General features: G+C 46.7%; 1 protein-coding gene across 1 annotated transcript; it reads right to left on the reverse strand.

Annotated features, from left to right (window-relative positions):
- Positions 1 to 1,824: 1,824 nt before the first annotated feature.
- erf (Ets2 repressor factor) lies at positions 1,825 to 24,896 on the reverse strand. Its single transcript, XM_058404859.1, has 5 exons — positions 24,431 to 24,896; positions 8,770 to 9,004; positions 5,905 to 6,020; positions 4,925 to 5,814; positions 1,825 to 4,517 (listed from the first exon to the last, which is right to left on the reverse strand). The coding sequence occupies exons 1-5, from the start codon at positions 24,450 to 24,452 to the stop codon at positions 3,963 to 3,965; spliced, it is 1,818 nt and encodes a 605-aa protein (XP_058260842.1). The 5' UTR covers positions 24,453 to 24,896; the 3' UTR covers positions 1,825 to 3,962.
- Positions 24,897 to 25,934: the final 1,038 nt, after the last annotated feature.

The raw sequence follows: 25,934 nt of genomic DNA on the forward strand, positions 1-25,934 counted from the left end.
AGGATACCTCCGAGTTCATCTGCTGAAGAGAAAGTGGAGCCGATCAAATCGGTCAGATAATTTTTTTTAGTCACTTTAGAAATTCTATCAAAAAGAGGGCAGAGCCTGACACTCTCTCTCACACACTAATTAGCCCTTTTTGTTATAGTCTGACACTGACGCATAATTTCACATTTCCCCACAGGTCTTGACCTTTGACCTTGCCATGAGCAAAATGCTCTCCGTATGCAATGTCACCTCCCTCCTGCCCCTCCCCCATCCAGCCCCGCCCCCCACAACCCCCGGCCCTCCTGCTGAGTGTGATTGCTCCTAAAGAATGCTAACAGCTCGAGACAAAACACAGAATGCAGACGAGTGGAGGTGTTCTCTGCTACAGAACTAGAACTAGTTTGATAGAACTAGTAGATAAATACTAGAACTAGTTGAAACAGCATTTCTAAATCGCTAATAAACCTCAAATCATTGTTTAACCAACCAGCTCTGCTCTCAGAACGCATGCATTTTGACCCTTCTTTGTCACTGGTCACTTACTGTTCCCACAAATATAACACGATTAAACTCTTTTTTTACCATTAATATGCAGAACCACCACGTCGTCACACCATTCTCTGTTAGCTTTACACCACTTTTCAAACAGGTTCCACTATCCATTTGCACAGAACATTATTCCAAAAGGCTTGGTAAAGGAGCAGGGTCAAGGGGTGTGTGTGTGTGTGTGTGTTTTGGACAAATGTGAGATGTTCCTCTTGGTTTGAAGTGATTTTTAGATGGTTTAAATTGAACAGTCACCTTTTCCACACAGGTCCAGTCTGTCACAAAATGAAAAACTGCAGTTTAAATATTACTCAGGATTTCTTTGCCTTATTTTAAATTTTGTTTGAAGGTAGCACAGTGGCTTGAGGGTTAGTACATTTGCCTCATACCTCCAGGGGTGGCGATTTGTTTCCTCCTCCACTGTGAGGGTGTGGAGTTCACATGTTCCTCAGGGGTTCTCCGGTTTCCTCCCTGATTCCATAGACATGTTTTTCAATTCAATTCATTTGTATAATGCTTTTAACAATGGACATCAGAGCAGCTTTACAGAAGTATAGAAATATATAACAAATGATAAAGTTTGACTATATTTATCACTAACATTTATCCTAAATGAGAAGCCTGAGGTGACAGTGGTGAGGAAACCAGATCTGAGGAAGAAACCTTGAGAGAGACCAGGCTCAGAAGGGAACCTCATCCCCATTTGGGTGACACTGGACAGTAAATAATGTACATTCTGCAGCAGTTTATAGTCACAAGAAACCAACCTAGAGCTCCTGAGATCATTAAAGACTTGGCACTAATTCCTTCTTCCTTCAACTCAAACCTGACAGATATGACGGCTGATTGTCATGGTTGAATCCCACCTTGTTGACCGAGTTTCCTGGGAGAGACTCCAGGTTCCTCTCGACCTAGAGGATGGATGGAGATGTTTGAAATTGAAGATTAGCTGAAGCTCCTGATGAGTTTCTGTATGATCTATACTCTGCAGCCACATCAGATTCCTGCTTAAAGTAGTAATAAGAGTAACTATAATGAGGCTTATTAAAAGGTCTGGGCGATATGATATCAATTTATGATGATTTTTAGACAATTTAATAGATTTTCAATGATTTTTGATGGATTTTTTCTAATAATTTTCTGTATGACCCAGAGAGCACTTCTTTGGCCAAATTTTCATTAGGATTTGATCTAATGATCTGATATTAAGGAAAAATACCTAAAAACCTACTGTTTGGAGCTCCTGTAGATGTTCACACACAAAAAACAACAAAAAGTCAGCCAAGGAAATTTGATTGATGTTTACCTGTTTTTAATGAACCCTGATTACAGTTTTAAAAAGAGAAACTAGAATACATTTCCTCACGATGTCAAGTTACATATCTTCTTCAGAGTGTTCAGAGTATAGGGGTGTATGTTTGTAGGTGAGGAAAAGATAGATGAATACATGTACAGAAAAGAAAGAGATGCCTTATTCACAATAAAGAAACCTCTTCATTGTTCTACAGTCAACCAAAATGCAAAAAAAATATGTACACAACAATTAAAAATATTAAAAAAAAAAGATTATATTCAGATAAAAATAATGTAATAGCATAACATTACCCCGCCCCTTTACCTGGCTGATTAAAACCAGTAAAGATACAAAGCCGGTACAGATCGGGAATACACTTTGTAGTAACCTTAAGAAGCTTTCGAGAAAGGGTACAAAATATCAGGAATATCACGGTTTAAAAAAATAATAATACACGATGATTATAATAAAAAACAGCAAGGTCTATACTGAAGATACAAAAAATATACACACATTTTTTACAAGTATGAATAAGTAAGGCAGCTGGAAGGTAGAGCTGGTGCAGTGGAGGGAGAGAGAGAGAGAGACAGACAGACAGACAGAACAAGAGAAATAGAAAGACAGAAAGCGAGAGAGAGAGAGAGAGAGAGAGAAAGGTAAAGAAAGAGATAAAGGGATGAAGTAAAAGGAGAGAGCTGTAGGTAAATTTTGTAAGAATTGCTTACAGTATGTACTCAGCATGAAGGGGTAAAAAATAAACAAATAATAAAGACATGATAATTGATTTCACTGGCCTCTCCTCAGTTGTTGTGTTGCACTGATCAAAGTGTGTAATATTGGATCTGCTGTACTTCCTGAGCTCAGAGCTTCTCCTGCATGACAGCAGCTCCATCACCATGTGGCAGAGGAGCAACAACTCAGTTCAGCCTGCTTGAAATATGCCGGTCTACTCGTTGATAACACTAACCATTCTGAGTCTTTAAAAATAATGAAGAATTATTAAATCTATATCTGTTCGTGTGGAGATAGATCATCTGTATCAAATATATATCTATAACGAATATATGGACTTTGTGTATTCTGTTAAAAAAAAATATAATGACGATGTTACAGTCGTCTTTTTCTGTTGTAACGTGGGAGAATTTATTATTATTAAGCTTGTATAGAAAAAGGCACAGTCTGTTTAAATTTCTTCTTAAAGGCTTCATGGACCTCCATAGTGGAGGCTGACATATGCCTGAGATGTTGCTGCTTTCAGACTGGCATGAGGAACCTGCTACCATCTTCTACTCACCCATTTCAGCTGTGAGAGCCATGGCTCATGGTGCACTACTGTCTCTTTCAGTGATGTAGTGGAGAAAAAGAGGAGAAAGAGTTGCTTTATTATGTACACTCATACTTGGTCACAGGCATCAAGCTTTAAAGAGGATGGACACTAAAATCTATTCTGTATCAGGGCTGTATATACATTTGGAGACATCAGTGGTCCCTTTTGTCCAGGCTGAGTGATAGGACAGGGGAGAGAGGTGCTCTCTGAAACACACACACATCTGGACCCCAAGGTGGAGTTTAGCAGTTAGTGACAGAAAAGAGGTACTGGGAAAAGCCAAATTGTTCTGCAAGGGTCTTATTGAATAACATCATGCTGACAGAAGAAGGTTCCTAATAGGATGGAAAGTCATCACCGGATGATGTCTAAGCACTACAGCTCAGATGGAGGAAAAAGGTCCTTTCTCAATATGAAGGTTACCACCTCACTGCTCTGTAAAGCAGAGTACACTGACCACCACAATTCAGGCACTTTTGTTAATCTGGGTTTGAAAGGCATTGATGCTCGTCCCTCTTTAATGTGCCTAAAGAGTTCCGAGGAAAAGACACGCCAGTAATAGTGCGTTATCATCAGTTTATAGTGGGCGAGCAGGTCAAATGAAGGAGCAGCTCATCAAATCATCCTGCAGAGGAGGAGTATTGGTCATTTGTAGTGTCTCAGCACCTAGAAGCTGTGGTTCTGTATGTGGGACAGCTGGGAGTTACTGCATGTAGATTTATCCTTTCAGCCTGAATGTGTGTACACATCTGAATCCAAAGCAGACAGCTCGGTGCGAATCGTCTTATAGTACGTACAATTCTCTCCTTAGCACCCGTTGTTTTCTAAAGACAATTGTGCTGTCGCTTTCTGAAGCTCAGAGCTCACCCTCCTCTGGCCTGCGCCCAAGGGAGCGGCCAAGTTCCCTCCACCCCTCCCCTCTTCGTTTGGCTGCATCCTCTGAGCTTCTTGGGCTGAGGGTTCCTCCTTTTCAGCACGACTCTTTTTGTCTTCAGCCTCCTCGCTTTCTGCCTCCATTCGCTGGTCCTCACTCCAGCGCCGCTTGAAGCGCAGTTTCAGTGGGATGCACTGGGTGCCACCGGGGCTGCTGGGACCGCCCTCTCTGGGTTCGGCTTTAAGGCCTGGTAAAGTCATGCCAGCCCCGGTGCCAATAACAGCACCAGAAGGGGGTGCTGCTGGGGTCTTAAAGACATCTTCCTCAAGCTCATCCTCCTCATTATCCATGATCTCATCAGGGCAGGGCAGAAGGGCGGGGCCTCCATTGCAGTGTGATGGGGCGAAGACATCGCAGTTGTCGTCTTCTCCGCTTATATCGGTGACCTCTACTTCCTCCTCCGATTCTATATCTGAGACCGACTCGACCTGGAGAGTAAAAGGGTTGGAGTATTAAAGCTAGATTTTACTTAAACATGTACAATCTGTTGAATATATTCTACAGGATTTAATATTCCATGTCAGCTACGCCTCCTGGCTGCAGAAATGTTAGCTAAAATGTTATTCACTTAATATATATAGTTTACACAAAATGCTAAGAGTCCATTTATAAAGAAGTGGATAAGCTAGTGCGTGTATCTTACTACACCATCTTACTACACCTGAGGTGGACAAATCATCTCTTCAACAATCAAAACAATTGTTGTTGATGTAAAGCTATGTGGTGGCGGCTATGAGGACATGATACGACTTCCAGCACTATCTAATAAGTCTATGATTTGTCCAATTGAGCAGACATTATATTTATTTCATCATATTGCACACTATACACCAACCTTGATTTTTGGCGGTCCTCCAGAGCTGCTGTTGACCAGTCCAGAAGGTGAAGAATTAGAACCCTGCCCCGTGGCAGAACCACACTCACTCACAAACAAACCTGTGGAGGGAGTACCAGTAGGGCCGAGTCCTGCTGCCAAGGGGGGTGGGCCATCACGGTGCTTTCTGCCCAGCGGTGGGGGCTGAAGCTTGAATTTAAAGGGTGAGGGGTGTGGATCTTCAGGCTGCTGATGGTGCAGTGGGAGAGCAGTGAAGTGTGTGCCTGCTGTAAGGCCCTTATCTGGACGCTGTGGCTGGGGCACAACAATGCTGGGGTAGTGTGGGAAGGCACGTGGGCTGAGGTGGTAGTTGTAGACGCTCTGCGCGTGTGCTTGCAGATAGCGCTTCATGTCTTCAGGGCTGAAGGAGAAGCGTGAGCCGGGCATGGGCGAGGCCAGTGATGGTGAGGGTGTATATGGCAGGTGTGAGCTCGGAGTAGAGGTCATGGAGAGCGCAGGTGAGAGCTGTGGGGGCAGCAGGGGGCCTCCAGGCAGAGGTGAAGCAGGGAAGGGTACTGGGGCAGGAGGAGGAATGCCGTACATGCGAAACAGAGAGTCGTGAGTGAGGCGTGAATGGTGTGGCAAGAACAGAGATCTGAAGGCTCGCTCTACTGGACGCTCATCACCGGTAGTGATGCCCACCTCCTCCAGCTCCGAGGCTACAGAGGTGCCGTCGCTGCAGTCGGATACAGAGCCCCGTGCCGCCCGCCGTGCCACGCTGGTGAACACACCAGGACTGCGCAGCTCTTCACCATTCGGGGAGAGAACATCAGACGGAGTAGACGGAGGGAAACGGAAGTGGGTTCCTACACCTGATGGGACTGGAGGAGCACTCTGAGGCACACTGGAACCTGACCAGAAAGAGATAAAAGAACATGAGAAAGCAATCACACTTTGAGATATATAAATATCTCAAATCAGTGAAACCCGGTCAGTTTTACCTGTAGACCCCATGTCAATGAAGGGGTAGTTGACCAGAACGAGCTTGTTGAAATTAAACTTGTAGGTGAACCTTTTCCCTTTCGTCTTGTGCAGGATCCTTTTATTATAGTAGTATCTGTGGGGAAAAGGACGGTCAAAGCATGGTCACGCTGCTGCAAAGGATGAAGATTGGATTTTAACTTGTGAAATAAACTTTTAAACTTTTATCAAGCTCTCCAGTCACTGTAGCTCCTAAACATTAGTAGCTCAAGAAAAAAAGCAATGTTACAGTGAGAAGTGAACAGGAAGTGGACATTTCCTCAGATCATTAAGGTCTGGTGTAGAGGAACATGAACACACACAGCATTTCATGGCTGATTCAGTCTGAAAAGATGTAATACATTTGAAAAGATGTAATAATAACGTTAAAATCTTAATGGTTATAGACAGACCATACAATATATTATAGAAAAGTAATAAGTACTAAATGATTTATATAGGCTTCTTGGTATTAGTTGGGGCCCCCTAATTCCCCGGGGCCCTAAGCGGCTGCTTACCTCGCTTATTGGTCAAGTCCGCCCCTGAGAATGGGTGGAGAAGGCAATAAAATTAAAGAAAAGGCTTAGGAGCATTTTAGTACTCTGAGCTAACAAAGAAAAAGTAAAAATAATGCAGAGAACAAGTTCTAATTGTTTTGTAAGAACCACCAAGACACAGAAGAAGAGTGGTATTTATCACATGGTTGTTACACATGGCTACTGCACAAGTGACTGATAAATCTAAATCTAAAGCTCTGCTACACGTTTATACAGAAACATCCCTATGACCATATATGGTAAACGACTTCTTTTTAAAGGGTCCATACACTTGCAGTGGTGTACGGGTAAAACTGGGTGATTTTATGGCTGTCTGCACTACAGTAATTAAACCGAGTGTTCAGCCCCACTCAACCCCACTGAACACCTTTAGATGAAGTGGACACTCAGGCCTCATCATTGACACCGCACTGACCTTACTGAGAAAATAAAGATTACGGTCACTTGGGGGGGGGTCATGGGGTTGTGTGCCTGAATTTGAAGAGTGCTTTGGTCATATGTGTCAGATAAATGAATGATTAGAGTCTCTTTACAATGCAGACGGCTGATGATCAGTCACATGTTTATAAACAGTGCATTTATAAATGAAGGATTTGTATTACAGGAAGTGTGTAGGCTTATGTGAGAAAGTATTTACAGATGAACGTGTGAAAGATATTAAACTAGGACATTGTTTGTGTGTGTGTGTGAAACTTCACAAACTCCATCACTCAAGACATCCTACATTAAAGGGGATGATTGTGTATCTGGGTGGGAGGGGTTATGTCAGGGGGTGGGATTATGGGGGTTCTTTTTAAGTGCAGACTGATGCGAGATGGATTATTATGGGATGGCAAGGACAGGTTCAATGGGTTTGAGTGGGCATTTGCTGCTGCCATGGAGACGGATGCAAAGACATGACTAACATGTAGACAGACAGGAGGACTGCAGCATGGAGAAAGAATGAAGAAAAGTGACAAAACCAGAGGGAAAATAAAGAATGAGCTACGGAAAGGTGCAGATCTAAAGAGTAAAAATTTAATTCGATGAGTCAATGAATGAATATCAAGCACTTCACAAGTTACGCGAGTGAACTTCACAAGTTACGTGAGTTTCATATCTTGTACTTCACTTAACACCTAAAAATCATCTGCTGGTCTTCTTTCTGCACATTATTTTTAAGTAACGTACTAACAGAGCCTTCTTCCTATTAAATGTCAATGTATGTTCCACTGACACACTACACCATCTCTCTAGTTTTGTGGAGTCTGACCCAGAGTAACCTCAGATTCCAGTCCTGATTGATAGGAGAGGAACCCGATACACTCTTCTGCTGTTGTAGCCCAATCGCCTCAGGGTTCGGCACAAATCCGAAACGCACACCGGGGTTACACTGTGAACTCGTTTCACATGAAGAGAAATGTGTGTCTCATATGTGCGGTGTGAATTTTGCGTAACAACACAGGACATGTGTAATAAAACACTAAGTCCACATACTCCACACTGATCTCTTGGACTTCATGGCTTGTGTTTTGGCCTGATATCACTGTGAATGACTGGATCGCACATACACAGGTGTGTTTTTTCTGTACAGTCATGTTCTAGAAATGAACACGGTCTAAACAGGAAGGAAAATTTGATATTCTACTCTTTTAATAAATCTATTTCTCTCTCTCCGTTTAGCTACATCTTGTGGTTAGAGGTGAAAGGAACTCTTAATACTTCAGCTTCATACCAAGACATTTTGGACAATTTCATGCTCTTTGTGGGAACAGTTTGGGGATGACCCCTTCCTGTTCCAACATGACTGCACACCAGTGACTAAAGCAAGGTCCATAAAGACATGGATGAGTGAGTTTGGTGTGGAGGAACTTGACTGGCCTGCACAGAGTCCTGACCTCAACCCCATAGAACACCTTTGGGATGAATTAGAGTGGAGACTGAGAGCCAGACCTTCTCGTCCAACTTCAGTGTTTGACCTCACAAATGCAATTCTAGAGGAATGGTCAAAAATTCCCATAAACACACTCCTAAACCAGAAAACGTGGAAAGCCTTCTGAGAAGAGTTGAAGCTGTTATAGCTGCAAAGGGCGGGACAACTCCATATTACATTCAAGTGCATGGAAAGGCAGACGTCCCAAAACTTTTGGCAATATAGTGTACAGAAAACAGAGGCCAGTACAAGTCTATAATGTACAACATAAAAGAGAAAGCATGAAGTTGATTTGAAATAAAATGCTGAACTACTATATATGGTATATTATTGTGATTATCATCAAATCAACACGAGAACAGGGGAATCATCCTCACCTCAGAGCTCGGCTCAGCTTGTCATAGTTCATCTGAGGTTTGCACTTCCGGGCTCCCCACAGCCGTGCCACCTCGTCCGGGTCCTTGATGACGAACTCGCCGTAGTCGCCCTGCCAGGCGATGACATCATGATACTCCTCCTTCCTGAGCAGCTCCAGAATGAAATGCCAGAGCTGGATCTGTCTGGATCCCGGGCTGGACTCTGGCTTGTACGCCCATTCTGGGAAGGCAAACCCTGGATGACAGACACGGAAATAATGAAACTCAAGACCACCAACACGTCAGACCTTTTTCTTTATAAAAAATGAACAGATGAGAGGTTTGGTGTGATTAACAAAATAATTAAAACCTAAAACATTTGTAACTGTTAATGTATTTTTAGCAGAATTCTGCTATATTAAATTCTTATATACTGATCATAGTGTCCTCGAAGCAGCAGTCAAAACAGAAGAGGAACCCAGATCCCACACTCGTTTATTAGAGCACACTCGCTCACGTTATCAACAGACTCAACAGTTCCAGAGAGGAAGGTCATTCCCTGGGAATTCTGCACTCGTATGGACAGTAGACTGCTTTCTCACAGTCCAATACACAGTGTATCCATAGTAGCCCTAAATATTAGTAAATAAAATCTGAAAATCTTTAGGAGTGTCTAGAGTGTAAAACACGCATGCATAGAGGAGGACGCCCCACTACAGTATGGTTTTCAGATTTTCCCCAACACACAAACACACACACACTCAACAAGACAAAACAACTACATGTTGGGTTTCTGACAAATACATCAACACAACAGCCACTGCCTGTAAAGATTTCCAGCATTCAGTACTGTACTCTGAAGGCCCTGGTCACTACATAAAACCTAGTCAGAAAACAAATCAGATTTCATTGTGTTTTTTAAAAAAATAAGCCAACATGAAAACCGGAGAGCCGTCCATGGGAGAAAAGCAATTTAAAGCTGAGAAAAGAAAAACACTATGTCCAATGCAACAATCTGGACCAATGGTTTTAACCAGTCAGGAGGGGTCAGGAGTGTTGTGCTGAACTGAAATGTAGGGTCAGGTTTGTGACACAGGGTGATTGGCTGCTTTATATCTCAAAGACGTCCTTCAGTCTTGTGGTACCTTCTGCCTCTCCCTTTCAGTCCTGCTAGAGTCTCTGCATATTGGACATTTTCTTTTACCATGACAGGACAATGAGAATACATGAATCTCTTTCTCAGTGATCCTGACCACTTCTGCTCTCTGGACCTGCCTGAATCATCCTGATGCCCTACTGCTGGATGTTCTCAGAATCTGAAAACTGCTCAATGCTGCTGAGGACGGCTCGTCATACAATTATGTACACCATCATTGTAGGGTTCAACAAAATGGCCTTCACAGTAAACCTAGAAAGAACTTTGGTGCTTACGAATACAAGTTCCTGTTTAAACTTTTTATGAGGATTGAGTCTGGTTCCTCTCAAATCTCTTCCCCATGTCGTCTCGGAACTTTTCCTTGTCGTCGTCACCTCTGGCTTTCTCATTAGGATCAACTTGAAGTGTATATATTTCTGTAAAGCAGCTTTGTGACAATGTCTAATGCTACACAAATAACAATTAACCACCTCAAACAACAAGAGAACGTCTTCTACAGAACGGATCTGCTCATGGCTTGTGCTTGAAGGCTGCATCTTTACAGCCGAGTTTGACAGAGAAATACATCCCATATAATCAGGAGGAACTTCATCTTGAGGCAAAGACAATGATTCAAAAAACACAATGGACTTTATCATGGGTAAAATGTGAACGGTTTATTTGCCCGCTGTGATGGACAGAAAGGTCACACCACGCAGATGGAGTTCATACGTGATGAGCAGATGATGAGCGTGTGTGAGGAACACAAACTCTAACGTGAGTGGGAACAGCACTGAGTCACGGCATGAGTGAGCATTTCTCATTCAGATACCAGAACTAATACACCTTTCCACTCCACGCTCATCCTTTTCTCTCTCCTCTTGTTTGCTCCCTTGCTCTCGTGCCATCTCCTAGCAACAAGACACTTCAGCTCTATAAATAGACATGTATGTGAAAAAGGCAAAAAAATATATGTATATAATCCATTAGCCCTGAAAAAAAAAATGACTAATGAGCTTTAACAACAACAGATCTTCACTTTTACTTCATCGGTGACCCAAAACCCTCAGAGGAACCGGAGCTCATCCTCACCTGAAGGACACCACTATACACGGTGGAAGAAAGAAGAAAACTGAAATTAAATGTATCTATGCCAAAAGATTATGAGCACTTAGAGACGAGCATGTCGAGGTTCTTGTAATAGGAGAAATGGACAAGCATAAAGATCTGAGTAAGGGTCAATTGCTGATGGCCACATTACAGTCTCTGATACAGCATGGCTTGTGGGGTTCTTTCAGTCAGCAGTAGTAAGAAGTAACATCTGAGGAGGACAGTGGCAGTGTAATAGTGGGGTGATGGAGGGGTGAGATAAGAGGCTCATCAACGCAGAAGGGAAAAGAAGGCCATCCGGTCTGGTCTGAAGTGACAGAAGGTCTACTGCCTCATTGCCACAGATCTTACACAGAATTTGGAAAAAAGTTTGGAGAAAGTGTGTTTGGAGGAACATCAACTAAGGCTGTTAATTTTCTTTATAAATAGAACAGGAGGTTCCTAATAAAAGGTCCAACACAAACTGTTCAACTGTACGCACAACAAAAACTGAAAAAACTAACAACAATTTCTCCATTTTCTGAGGAGGTCTGACATTTCACCACGCAGAAGCCACAACAGGATCAGCAGGCTGGAGTCGGTCTGACTGACTGCTGGTTCCCATTTCAGTCGGCTTGAAGGTGGTTATTAGAACAGACAAAAACAGATCGTTGAATTTAGTCGAGTGTTTAAAGTGTAAAAGGAGAATTCACACACACGCTTTTCATTTCTAACCACTTTCAAGGAACCCTGCGTGCTAGTTTATAGGCGAGTGACCTTGTATGTCTACCTCAGTGAGACGTGACATGACTAAAGGATATGGAGTTTTATATATATATATAAAATACTCTGTATGGTCATCAATAACTTATCCCTGTATATCACATCACTGACCCTTACAACCTTTATGCATTTTGTGTTGAAGCTCCTCGATGTAACAACTCTATCATTGTTATGGAAGGGTGGCAATACTTTTGGACAGCTCTGTAAATAATGTTGTCTCTGGTGAGGGATTTGAGGACTCAGTCAATATTCTGAAGCAATGCAGTGCACCTCAACACACTGCTGCTGAGAAATACACACACACACACAGGTGAAATGCAACAACAGGTACAGTCCCTGAGGTCTACACTCTCTGCTGACACACACCTACCTCACGTAAACACCCTGACACAATCCTTACATGATACAAATGTACAGAAGCGAGTGAGCTTCAGGCTCCCGAGTGGCACAACAGAAAACTGCCCCATCACCTGGAGATCAGGTTCAACCCCTGACGGCCATCTGAGGTCTTGAGTCTCAGTGTGAGAGGGGGTGGGGCATACTCTCCCTCTCACCCATCAATCACGCTATCACCAGCTAATCACAATTATCTGAGAGCTCAGGCTTGAGGAACAGGGCAGGGAACATGATCAGTCACATGACTGAGGAAAAATTAGCTGTTTTTTTTATTTTATTGGAAATGGGGAGGAGTTTGAAGGACGGCATGGTTATGTGATAAGAATAAAAAAAAAAATAATAATCAGTGATGACATACACAACAGTGTCAGCTTATTCAGCCGGAATAAACACTCAATAACAGAAATCATCATCATCATCATCATCCTCTGACAGATTATGTGATAAAGGTCAGCTAGTTAGTGACCGGTAGTACTTGTGTGCATGTGCATCTGAGCTAACACAGCTGGACGAGCACTGTCCATTACAAGCCAAGAAAGCAATGTGTCATATTCCTTCAAGAAACAAGAAGAAATAGTTTTGTCTTGATGAGTATGTTAGGAGAGAATACAAAGACCCCACACCTCTGTGCGCAGAGAGATGGTCAGAACAAGCGAGAACAAGTGAAGCAGGAAAAAGTGTGGAGGAGATCAAAGAGACAGGAAGTCAGCTGCAGGTGCTAGATATGCTAAGCTACAGGCCTGTGTGCGTGTCATTATGAATGTTCTGTATTTATAATTCCAGATGTATAGTATAAGTAACATTTTATGAAGTTAGCAACAGATGTGTGTGTGTGTGTGGGGGGGGGGGGGTAGATAATATCAGGGACTAATATCAGGGACTAAAACTAAAGGAATTTTCCTTACACTCACTGTCCAGTCTACTGAGAGGTGTTGTCCAAACTCTTGCCCTCCACACACACACACACTGTACACACACTCACCATCCACATACACACACCATCCACACTCTCACCTACCATATACTCACACCTATGTTTTTCATCCCTCTCTAGAGCCGAAACGTCCAAGAGTTCACGCTCAGTAACTCTAAAACACACTGACCAGCTTCCTTGACGATCTGCAGCTCAGAAAGAGGTTTTTAAAACCCAAACTCAGACAGGAAACTGGTCCATCTTAACGGCCTGGTATGGATCGGATTATTTAGTTAGGATTAATAGCACAGAATAGCAATGTGTAGGTGTTTTAAATTCTCAGGCATCTGATTCTTAGTGAAAAATCTGCTGAGCTTCGAGGACTAAATGTTACAGAAGTAAAAGGACTGGCATGTAGACTATTCTGTGTTTTAACAAGGGTAGACTACACAGGAACAGGAATTAGGTGACGGCACTCGCCAGCAACTCGGGCCATGTCCTAGTCATAATACCCACCATGTGTTGCTTGATCTAATGTGCTTAGGATCAAATGCTGAGGAAAAAAAGCAGTTTAGAAAAACTTCACCCTGTACGAGACACCAGAGGCTGCGGTCCACTGCGTCCTGGGAGGTCAGACTGCTACCATCCAAGGCTTTGTGTCTAAAATGAAGCAAGTGTACGACTTCGACAGAGCTAAACATTTAGGAGCTGTTATTTTCACATCTTTGTCAAATGCCTGTTCCCGGCAAATGCCGGCGCTCCAGATGTCCGGGACGCCACCGTGCAACAGCCAACTCCATCCAGACAGAAACCAGACGCATCACAGGGGAGTTCCTTTTAGGGCTGTGATTAAATCAGCCGTAGATGGTCAGGCAGGGCGCATTTCTGGGCCAATTTTCCTGCTATGTGAAGACTGCTAAGCATGAGGAGCAGCCAAGCGACTCCACCAACAGGCCTGTGCAGGTCTACGGCATGCTCACCAAAACCTAAACGCATGTCCTTTACACACACAGGGCCTGGTTTACTTCATTCACACTCAGGCTCAGGTCAGATGAGGCTACTGGTTAGATATGTGGTACGGTCTTGTTTTTGTTCCAGTGTAAGATCTCAGGAAGGTCTGTCTTATGGTGTTGGTATACAAAGGTCCATTAATTAGGAAGAACTTTCTCTCTTGGTGAATAAATATCTTATAGGAGAGCTTTAAGCGAGGTGGAGAAGTCTGCTAGCATCTCTGCTGGAGGGCAGATGGAGGTCAGCCAGCATGAACCCGGCTTGGGTCAGACTTAACTTCTACTTCTTGCTCATTCTGAGCATCTAATTTTAAACACCATTGCCCTGCCTAGATCAGATTATACTAGGCTGGATGAACAAACAGCGTGTCTCCTCTCCAGACGCGCTCGAAACGCCAGCATTTACTGTAGCTGAGCAGCCAAAAGGGTTTTGCGAGCAATAAACAAGCTCCACATATAAGCTCCTGTCTTGGCTGGACTTCATTTTAAAGTCAGAGATAAAAGTATGTGTTTAAATAGCATGAGCTCTGAGAAAGTTCTTTAAGGACATTTTAATCTATTGGTTATGAATGGAGCTGCTTCTAATTTTAATATAAAGTATTCCAGTGGAGCTAGGGATTTTGCAAGATACTAAATTCCAACCTTATTTTATTTATTTTCACTATTTGTTTGTATTCACTTGTATGCATATGTAGGTAAAGTTTACCTTTTCTGCCTTTTTTCCATTTTTATATGGAATAAACCAAGAGCTAGAGAAAAAAAAGAGAAGAGAACGAAATGTGAAGTGACCTTTACTATTAATCAGGGATGTCACTGACCACAGCTTCGTTAGCAAGGTGATTTTAAATGAAGTACATGAACCACATTATTGTGGGTTGCAGTGTGGATAAGCCGCTCTGTTAGAGTGGAAGTGGATTATTATTTTGGAATTATTTTGAAAGTTTTTTTTTCACTATTTGTTTGTATTCACTTGTATGCATATGTAGGTAAAGTTTACCTTTTCTGCCTTTTTTCCATTTTTATATGGAATAAACCAAGAGCTAGAGAATTCACTTTCTGGGCAGGGCAATTAGATGCTCCTTCATCTAATGATGAACATCTGGTGACCTCAGATCGTCCGGTTTGTGTGGAATACCAAATGGTACTATATGATCCACTGTGGGTTATGATTATGAATCAGTGAGATTCGTATTGGGGTGGTCAGTGCATTCCTTATTAACACACTGATGTGGATGGGATTTCAGTGCATTTCTTCATCCTGAGTGTGTTTTACAGCAGTGAGGTTTTCAAACCCTGAGCAGAAGCTGTGGGATAGAGATCTCAAACCCTGAGCAGGAGCTGTGGGATGGAGATCTCAAACCCTGAGCAGGAGCTGTGGGATGGAGATCTCAAACCCTGAGCAGGAGCTGTGGGATAGAGATCTCAAACCCTGAGCAGGAGCTGTGGGATGAGATCTCAAACCCTGAGCAGGAGCTGTGGGATGAGATCTCAAACCCTGAGCAGGAGCTGTGGGATGGAGATCTCAAACCCTGAGCAGGAGCTGTGGGATGAGATCTCAAACCCTGAGCAGGAGCTGTGGGAAGGAGATCTCAAACCCTGAGCAGGAGCTGTGGGAAGGAGATCTCAAACCCTGAGCAGGAGCTGTGGGATGGAGAATTAAACCCCAGATGATCTTACCCTTTTATATGAATACGCAAAAATGTTTTACATAGGTGCGTTATGTTTAGAGCAGATAAGCACATCAGGAGTGAATAGTATGAAAAGCAAGCAGAAGGAAAATGAAGCAGTGAGAGAATCTGTGGAAAAAAAGAGAGGAGAGAGAAAGGAGGGGAGAGAATATGTAAGAAGCAATAGACTGCCTCTATTTTTAAGTTGTATGATGTGGTTAGGTCTCAAGTCTCCTCCTTTACTTTCATTTTGCTCCAGACGTGCACACACACGCGCACACACACACACACACCACAGACAGCATGCTGACGACACATGTGCTGGCTCCAGATGTGGGATTAGAACACTGTCTCCACAGGCAGAGAAATGCGACCGAAGGAAATGCAGCCGTCGTTTCAGAGTTTAGAAATCAGCATGAGGCCTGATAAAAACCGTAGGTGAGAGTGTGAAGCTACCTTCAGTGCTAATCGACTTCAAAGCACTCGACTGAGCAGGTCTGGAAATCACCTGGAGGTCCAGAAGCTGCAGCAGCTCTTACGTGGCAAGATCACTGATTTATTTCCACTGAGCTACGTGAGAAATCGGAAATCCAGAGACATGCCACGAGAGTCGAGCTCTCCTTCTCCACCTCGGAGAAGAAACATTGTAGAGGCACATGGGGCTGAAAGTCAAAACCTACGCTCTACTCACGTTTCAAACACCACACGTGCAGGCCTGGCAAGTCCAAGCCACGCTGCGCCAAACACTGGAGCTGCCTTCGAAAATAAATTAGAACAGCGAAAATAAGAAGGAGCACGTCAAAGTGGCGTCACCACAAAGATGGCAACCTAAGAGATGGAGACAGGCCCAAGTGTGTGTGTGTGTGTGTGTGTGTGTGTGTGTGTGTGTGTATAATGCAATGCAGACACAAGCCATTAAAGTGGAATGTGGAGGAGTCAACACCCCAATAAACTGTGTGTGTGAACTGGTGTTAAGCGCTACGTCTTATAAACCTTCTCTTCTTTTCATTACAAACAAATGAACCATGGAACAGAAAGGCAGAGCCACTGACGTGACTGACCACTGACCCCGTCTGACGTGAGAGACGCGTCACCTCAAGCATGTGATCCTTTGTGCTAACTAAACTTCTTCACTAATTAGAATATAATTAAAGAAATACATCAATACATCACAGACCCACAGAGCCGAAATGGTCACCATAGCCTTGGTGTCTTTGTGCTCTGTAATGACCTTAATAATGACCATGGCTACACTGTGCTCCTTTCCACAGGAGTTCTGCTACTCAGTCCGGTCCCTCAGTCTGGGTTCATACAGTTGAGTAGTTAACTGGCTGACCATGAGTTACATTTAACCTCAATGACAAGATTAGTGACCAGTGCTGAGGTGAGTAAATTACATTTCAGTAAAGTGAGAACATGGGACAGGGCAGGAACACCTCTGCAACTACATGGTCACTGATCACCACTGTCCCTGTGACCAATCCCTGACCACACTGATACACACACAGTTTACAACTGTATTACAACTGTTCACAAATATTAACACAAGTCACAGTTACGCCTCTGCGCACTCACTCCTGTGTACACGCACTCACTCCTGTGTACACGCACTCACTCCTGTGTACACGCACTCACTCCTGTGTACACGCACGCACTCACTCCTGTGTACACGCACGCACTCACTCCTGTGTACACGCACGCACTCACTCCTGTGTACACGCACGCACTCACTCCTGTGTACACGCACGCACTCACTCCTGTGTACACGCACGCACTCACTCCTGTGTACACGCACGCACTCACTCCTGTGTACACGCACGCACTCACTCCTGTGTACACGCACGCACTCACTCCTGTGTACACGCACGCACTCACTCCTGTGTACACGCACGCACTCACTCCTGTGTACACGCACGCACTCACTCCTGTGTACACGCACGCACTCACTCCTGTGTACACGCACGCACTCACTCCTGTGTACACGCACTCACTCCTGTGTACACGCACTCACTCCTGTGTACACGCACTCACTCACTCCTGTGTACACGCACTCACTCCTGTGTACACGCACGCACTCACTCCTGTGTACACGCACTCACTCCTGTGTACACGCACGCACTCACTCCTGTGTACACGCACTCACTCACTCCTGTGTACACGCACTCACTCACTCCTGTGTACACGCACTCACTCACTCCTGTGTACACGCACTCACTCACTCCTGTGTACACGCACTCACTCCTGTGTACACGCACGCACTCACTCCTGTGTACACGCACTCACTCACTCCTGTGTACACGCACGCACTCACTCCTGTGTACACGCACGCACTCACTCCTGTGTACACGCACGCACTCACTCCTGTGTACACGCACTCACTCCTGTGTACACGCACGCACTCACTCCTGTGTACACGCACGCACTCACTCCTGTGTACACGCACGCACTCACTCCTGTGTACACGCACGCACTCACTCCTGTGTACACGCACGCACTCACTCCTGTGTACACGCACTCACTCCTGTGTACACGCACTCACTCCTGTGTACACGCACTCACTCCTGTGTACACGCACTCACTCCTGTGTACACGCACGCACGCACTCCTGTGTACACGCACTCACTCCTGTGTACACGCACTCACTCACTCCTGTGTACACGCACTCACTCCTGTGTACACGCACTCACTCACTCCTGTGTACACGCACGCACTCACTCCTGTGTACACGCACGCACTCACTCCTGTGTACACGCACGCACTCACTCCTGTGTACACGCACTCACTCACTCCTGTGTACACGCACTCACTCACTCCTGTGTACACGCACTCACTCACTCCTGTGTACACGCACTCACTCACTCCTGTGTACACGCACTCACTCCTGTGTACACGCACGCACTCACTCCTGTGTACACGCACGCACTCACTCCTGTGTACACGCATGCACTCACTCCTGTGTACACGCACGCACTCACTCCTGTGTACACGCACGCACTCACTCCTGTGTACACGCACGCACTCACTCCTGTGTACACGCACTCACTCCTGTGTACACGCACTCACTCCTGTGTACACGCACTCACTCCTGTGTACACGCACGCACTCACTCCTGTGTACACGCACTCACTCCTGTGTACACGCACTCACTCACTCCTGTGTACACGCACACACTCACTCCTGTGTACACGCACTCACTCACTCCTGTGTACACGCACGCACTCACTCCTGTGTACACGCACGCACTCACTCCTGTGTACACGCACGCACTCACTCCTGTGTACACGCACTCACTCACTCCTGTGTACACGCACACACTCACTCCTGTGTACACGCACTCACTCCTGTGTACACGCACGCACTCACTCCTGTGTACACGCACGCACTCACTCCTGTGTACACGCACTCACTCACTCCTGTGTACACGCACGCACTCACTCCTGTGTACACGCACTCACTCCTGTGTACACGCACTCACTCCTGTGTACACGCACGCACTCACTCCTGTGTACACGCACACACTCACTCCTGTGTACACGCACTCACTCCTGTGTACACGCACTCACTCACTCCTGTGTACACGCACTCACTCACGTGTACACGCACTCACTCACTCCTGTGTACACGCACGCACTCACTCCTGTGTACACGCACACACTCACTCCTGTGTACACGCACTCACTCCTGTGTACACGCACTCACTCCTGTGTACACGCACTCACTCCTGTGTACACGCACTCACGCACGCACTCCTCCGTACACGCACGCACTCACTCACTCCTCCGTACACGCACGCACTCACTCACTCACTCCTCCGTACACGCACTCACTCACTCACTCCTCCGTACACGCACGCACTCACGCACGCACTCCTCCGTACACGCACGCACTCCTCCGTACACGCACGCACTCACTCACTCCTCCGTACACGCACGCACTCACTCACTCCTCCGTACACGCACTCACTCACTCACTCCTCCGTACACGCACGCACTCACTCACTCCTCCGTACACGCACGCACTCACTCACTCCTCCGTACACGCACGCACTCACTCACTCCTCCGTACACGCACTCACTCACTCACTCCTCCGTACACGCACGCACTCACTCACTCGTACACGCACTCACTCCTCCGTACACGCACTCACTCACTCCTCCGTACACGCACGCACGCACTCACTCACTCCTCCGTACACGCACGCACTCACTCCTCCGTACACGCACTCACTCACTCACTCCTCCGTACACGCACTCACTCACTCACTCCTCCGTACACGCACTCACTCACTCACTCCTCCGTACACGCACGCACTCACTCCTCCGTACACGCACTCACTCACTCACTCCTCCGTACACGCACGCACTCACTCCTCCGTACACGCACTCACTCACTCACTCCTCCGTACACGCACTCACTCACTCACTCACTCCTCCGTACACGCACGCACTCACTCCTCCGTACACGCACTCACTCACTCACTCCTCCGTACACGCACTCACTCACTCACTCCTCCGTACACGCACTCACTCACTCACTCCTCCGTACACGCACTCACTCACTCCTCCGTACACGCACTCACTCACTCCTCCGTACACGCACTCACTCACTCCTCCGTACACGCACTCACTCACTCACTCCTCCGTACACGCACTCACTCACGCACTCACTCACTCACTCCTCCGTACACGCACTCACGCACTCCTCCGTACACGCACTCACTCACGCACTCCTCCGTACACGCACTCACTCACTCACTCCTCCGTACACGCACTCACTCACTCACTCACTCCTCCGTACACGCACTCACTCACGCACTCCTCCGTACACGCACTCACTCACGCACTCCTCCGTACACGCACTCACTCACTCACTCCTCCGTACACGCACTCACTCACTCACTCCTCCGTACACGCACTCACTCACTCACTCCTCCGTACACGCACGCACTCACTCACTCCTCCGTACACGCACGCACTCACTCACTCCTCCGTACACGCACGCACTCACTCACTCCTCCGTACACGCACGCACTCACTCACTCCTCCGTACACGCACGCACTCACTCACTCCTCCGTACACGCACTCACTCACTCACTCCTCCGTACACGCACTCACTCACTCACTCCTCCGTACACGCACTCACTCACTCACTCCTCCGTACACGCACTCACTCACTCACTCCTCCGTACACGCACTCACTCACTCACTCCTCCGTACACGCACGCACTCACTCACTCACTCCTCCGTACACGCACGCACGCACTCACTCACTCCTCCGTACACGCACTCACTCACTCACTCCTCCGTACACGCACGCACGCACTCACTCACTCCTCCGTACACGCACGCACGCACTCACTCACTCCTCCGTACACGCACGCACTCACGCACTCCTCCGTACACGCACTCACTCACGCACTCCTCCGTACACGCACTCACGCACGCACTCCTCCGTACACTCACGCACGCACTCACTCACTCCTCCGTACACGCACTCACGCACGCACTCCTCCGTACACTCACGCACGCACTCACTCACTCCTCCGTACACGCACGCACTCACTCACTCACTCCTCCGTACACGCACGCACTCACTCACTCCTCCGTACACGCACTCACTCACTCCTCCGTACACGCACGCACTCACTCACTCACTCCTCCGTACACGCACGCACTCACTCACTCACTCCTCCGTACACGCACTCACTCACTCCTCCGTACACGCACTCACTCACTCCTCCGTACACGCACTCACTCACTCACTCCTCCGTACACGCACGCACTCACTCACTCACTCCTCCGTACACGCACGCACGCACTCCTCCGTACACGCACTCACTCACTCCTCCGTACACGCACTCACTCACTCCTCCGTACACGCACGCACTCACTCCTCCGTACACGCACTCACTCACTCACTCCTCCGTACACGCACTCACTCACTCACTCCTCCGTACACGCACGCACTCACTCACTCCTCCGTACACGCACGCACTCACTCACTCACTCCTCCGTACACGCACGCACGCACTCCTCCGTACACGCACTCACTCACTCCTCCGTACACGCACGCACTCACTCCTCCGTACACGCACTCACTCACTCACTCCTCCGTACACGCACTCACTCACTCCTCCGTACACGCACTCACTCACGCACTCACTCACTCACTCCTCCGTACACGCACTCACTCACTCACTCCTCCGTACACGCACTCACTCACTCAATCACTCCTCCGTACACGCACTCACTCACTCAGTCCTCCGTACACGCACTCACTCACTCCTCCGTACACGCACTCACTCACTCACTCCTCCGTACACGCACTCACTCACTCCTCCGTACACGCACTCACTCACTCACTCCTCCGTACACGCACGCACTCACTCCTCTGTACACGCACGCACTCCTCCGTACACGCACTCACTCACTCCTCTGTACACGCACGCACGCACTCCTCTGTACACGCACTCACTCACTCCTCTGTACACGCACTCACTCCTCTGTACACGCACGCACGCACTCCTCTGTACACGCACGCACTCCTCTGTACACTCACTCACTCCTCTGTACACGCACTCACTCCTCCGTACACGCACGCACTCACTCACTCCTCCGTACACGCACTCACTCACTCACTCCTCCGTACACGCACTCACTCACGCACTCCTCCGTACACGCACTCACTCACGCACTCCTCCGTACACGCACTCACTCACGCACTCCTCCGTACACGCACTCACTCACGCACTCCTCCGTACACGCACTCACTCACGCACTCCTCCGTACACGCACTCACTCACGCACTCCTCCGTACACGCACTCACTCACGCACTCCTCCGTACACGCACTCACTCACGCACTCCTCCGTACACGCACTCACTCACGCACTCCTCCGTACACGCACTCACTCACGCACTCCTCCGTACACGCACTCACTCACGCACTCCTCCGTACACGCACTCACGCACGCACTCCTCCGTACACGCACTCACGCACTCCTCCGTACACGCACTCACTCACGCACTCCTCCGTACACTCACGCACGCACTCCTCCGTACACGCACTCACGCACGCACTCCTCCGTACACGCACTCACGCACGCACTCCTCCGTACACGCACGCACTCACTCACTCCTCCGTACACGCACGCACTCACTCACTCCTCCGTACACGCACTCACTCACGCACTCCTCCGTACACGCACTCACTCACGCACTCCTCCGTACACGCACTCACTCACTCCTCCGTACACGCACTCACTCACTCCTCCGTACACGCACTCACTCACGCACTCCTCCGTACACGCACTCACTCACGCACTCACTCCTCTGTACACTCACTCACTCACTCCTCTGTACACTCACTCACTCACTCCTCTGTACACTCACTCACTCACTCCTCTGTACACTCACTCACTCACTCCTCTGTACACTCACTCACTCCTCTGTACACTCACTCACTCACTCCTCTGTACACGCACGCACTCCTCTGTTTAATAACCAATCACTGGCCACCGCTGACCGCAATAACCAATCACTGACCACCGCTGACCGCAATAACCAATCACTGACCACCACTGACCGCAATAACCAATCACTGACCACCGCTGACCGCAATAACCAATCACTGACCACCACTGACCGCAATAACCAATCACTGACCAACACTGACTGAGGTGCACAAATGGTTCAATAACAAAAATGATAAACTAATCCCATAAGAATACGGCTTAACTAAACTATGTTATTTCTTCATGTAATCATTTGATTTGCCAGTTATCGGGATGAATAATGAAAAAATGCAAATGACCTATAACGTCACATTTTCCGGGGGTGGGGGGAGGGGGTGGGTACTGGTCGGAAAATTGACCCGAACTTCCGGAAATCTGTGTCTGACAAACACAGGACAGTGTTCGATATTTATAGCTAATGAAGTGAAATTCACACAAACCACACATTTCTAATGTATAAGAATTATTTTCATTAAAGGAGTTGAAGGAAAAAGTCTGTTTAAAACAGGAGCGGACAAAGAGCTGGGGTCGTGTGGAGAAGCTCGCAGCACTTTTCCAGGAAAAAAAAAACAGCAAATGGTGGATCACTGTAACGGCTAACTAAATCTCTGGACATCTAACCTCACACTGTTCTTCCTCAGAGTGTCGAAGACTAATCAAATTCCTTAGAAAAACTTTACCCAGAGAGAGGGAATAATACTACTAAGACATTATACACTTAGCTTAGCTTCGTGATCTGAGGAGAAATGAAGGAGTTACTTGGCTTAAAAAAAAGTTTCTTCCGCTTCAAAACGAAGCTTCGCATACCTGACTATCTGCACCTTAACTCTGTGATTAAACAACTAACTTTACGCGAACGGGTTTATACAAAAAACAGCAAATGATAATTAGAAGAATAATCCCGAACACTAATAATAAACTTTGATCGAAAGCCGACTTTCGCTAGTTAGCCGCGTTAGCATGAATAGCTCTGCCCTGGCACGCTGCAGCAGGATTGTTTTCGTCATCCTGACACTAGCGGAAAGTTCGGATCCTCGGAAAAGTTTTTAAAAAACAGCATTTTTCTTTTGTGTTAGTTTATTGGCTACGTTACGTCACATTAACTCGAGTGTGTGTGTTCTGAAATTTTTACACGAATCATTAGCCAGCTAAAGAGAGGCTTTATGATGAACTTACCCGAATCCCCCGGGGTCTTCATGCTTTTCTTTAAAAGCCTGGGTTTGTTCAGCACTCCTCTGCAAACTTTTCCCTGCTTGTGTGTGTGTGTGTGTGTGTGTGTGTGTGTGTAGAGCTACTTTCACTCCACTCTTCCGCTCTTCCTCATGGATCTGTATTCCCGACGCTGTTTTACTCCAACAGCCGAGCAGAGGGAGAAGTTCCGCGGTGTGGCCGTGTGTGTCTCCGGGCTTGTTAAATTACTCATTAGTCACGGAGAGCTGCAGCTCGTCATTCTGACGGTCCAAACATACCGGAGAGAAACAAAAGTATATATCAACAGTGTCTGAGGTGTGTTTCTTTTTTCTTTCCTTTATATTTAAAAACACCTCCTCTTCTTTTTTTCCACTCACTCTCCGTGCGCTCTTTCCTCCGTCGCCCCCTCTCTCTCTCTCTCTTTCTCTCTCTCTCTCTCTCTCTCTCCTCCGTTTCTGTGTCGTGTTTCGGTCTCCCGACCACACGGTGCCGCCCACGTCTGCGAGAGAGAGAGAGAGAGAGAGAGAGAGAGAGAGAGAGAGAGACCACGCCCACTCGTCGTGCGCTCTGCTCGCGTCACTCGCGCTGTTACTGAAAAACCCTCCAACGTCCGATCGCGTGGTGACGTCACCGCGCTGTCCTACGCACGCTGCCGCGATAAAAGAGATAACTTGGTGTGTACTGTATAGTCAACGCGTTAGCGACCACGCCGCCATTTTGATTCCTTAACTCATTGTAGAGACGCCTTCTTACGTGAATTGCAAAGTGATTAATTTTAAAAACACATTTTTAAAACACCACATAAAATCAACTTATTCACACCCAGGTGACAATTTACCTGCATGTACACTGCAAAGCCAAACGTTTGTGCACCCCCGTCCATTCCATCACACTCATACACAATGTTGCCAAAAGTTTTGGGACATCTGCCTTTACATGCACATGAATGTAATATGGAGTTGTCCCACCATTTACAGCTATAACAGCTTCAACTCTTCTCAGAAGGCTTTCCACAAGGTTTAGGAGTGTGTTTATGGGAATTTGACCATTCCTCTAGAATTGCGTTTGTGAGGTCAGGCACTGATGCTGGACGAAAAGTTCTGGCTCACAGTCTCCCCTTTTATTCATCCCAAAGGTGTTCTGTGGGGTTGAGGTCAGGACTCTGTGCAGGCCAGTCAAGTTCCTCCACACCAAACTCACTCATCCATGTCTTTATGGAGCTTGCTTTGGTCACTGGTGTGCAGTCATGTTGGAACAAGAAGGTCATCCCCAAACTGTTCCCACAAAGAGCATGAAATTGTCCAAAATGCCCTAATGCAGAAGCATTAAGAGTTCCTTTTGCTGGAACTAAAATTCAATGATTTGGAGGGGTGTCCCAAAACTTTTGGCTATACTTCAGATTGTGGGATGTGGTAGCTCAATGGTTAAGACTGCTCAGAAGGTTGTGAGTTTAAATCCCAGATCCACCAAGCTGCCATGTAATAAAATT

Source organism: Hemibagrus wyckioides, linkage group LG12 (assembly GCF_019097595.1).
Source record: "Hemibagrus wyckioides isolate EC202008001 linkage group LG12, SWU_Hwy_1.0, whole genome shotgun sequence".
In the NCBI taxonomy this organism is placed as follows: Eukaryota; Metazoa; Chordata; class Actinopteri; order Siluriformes; family Bagridae; genus Hemibagrus; species Hemibagrus wyckioides.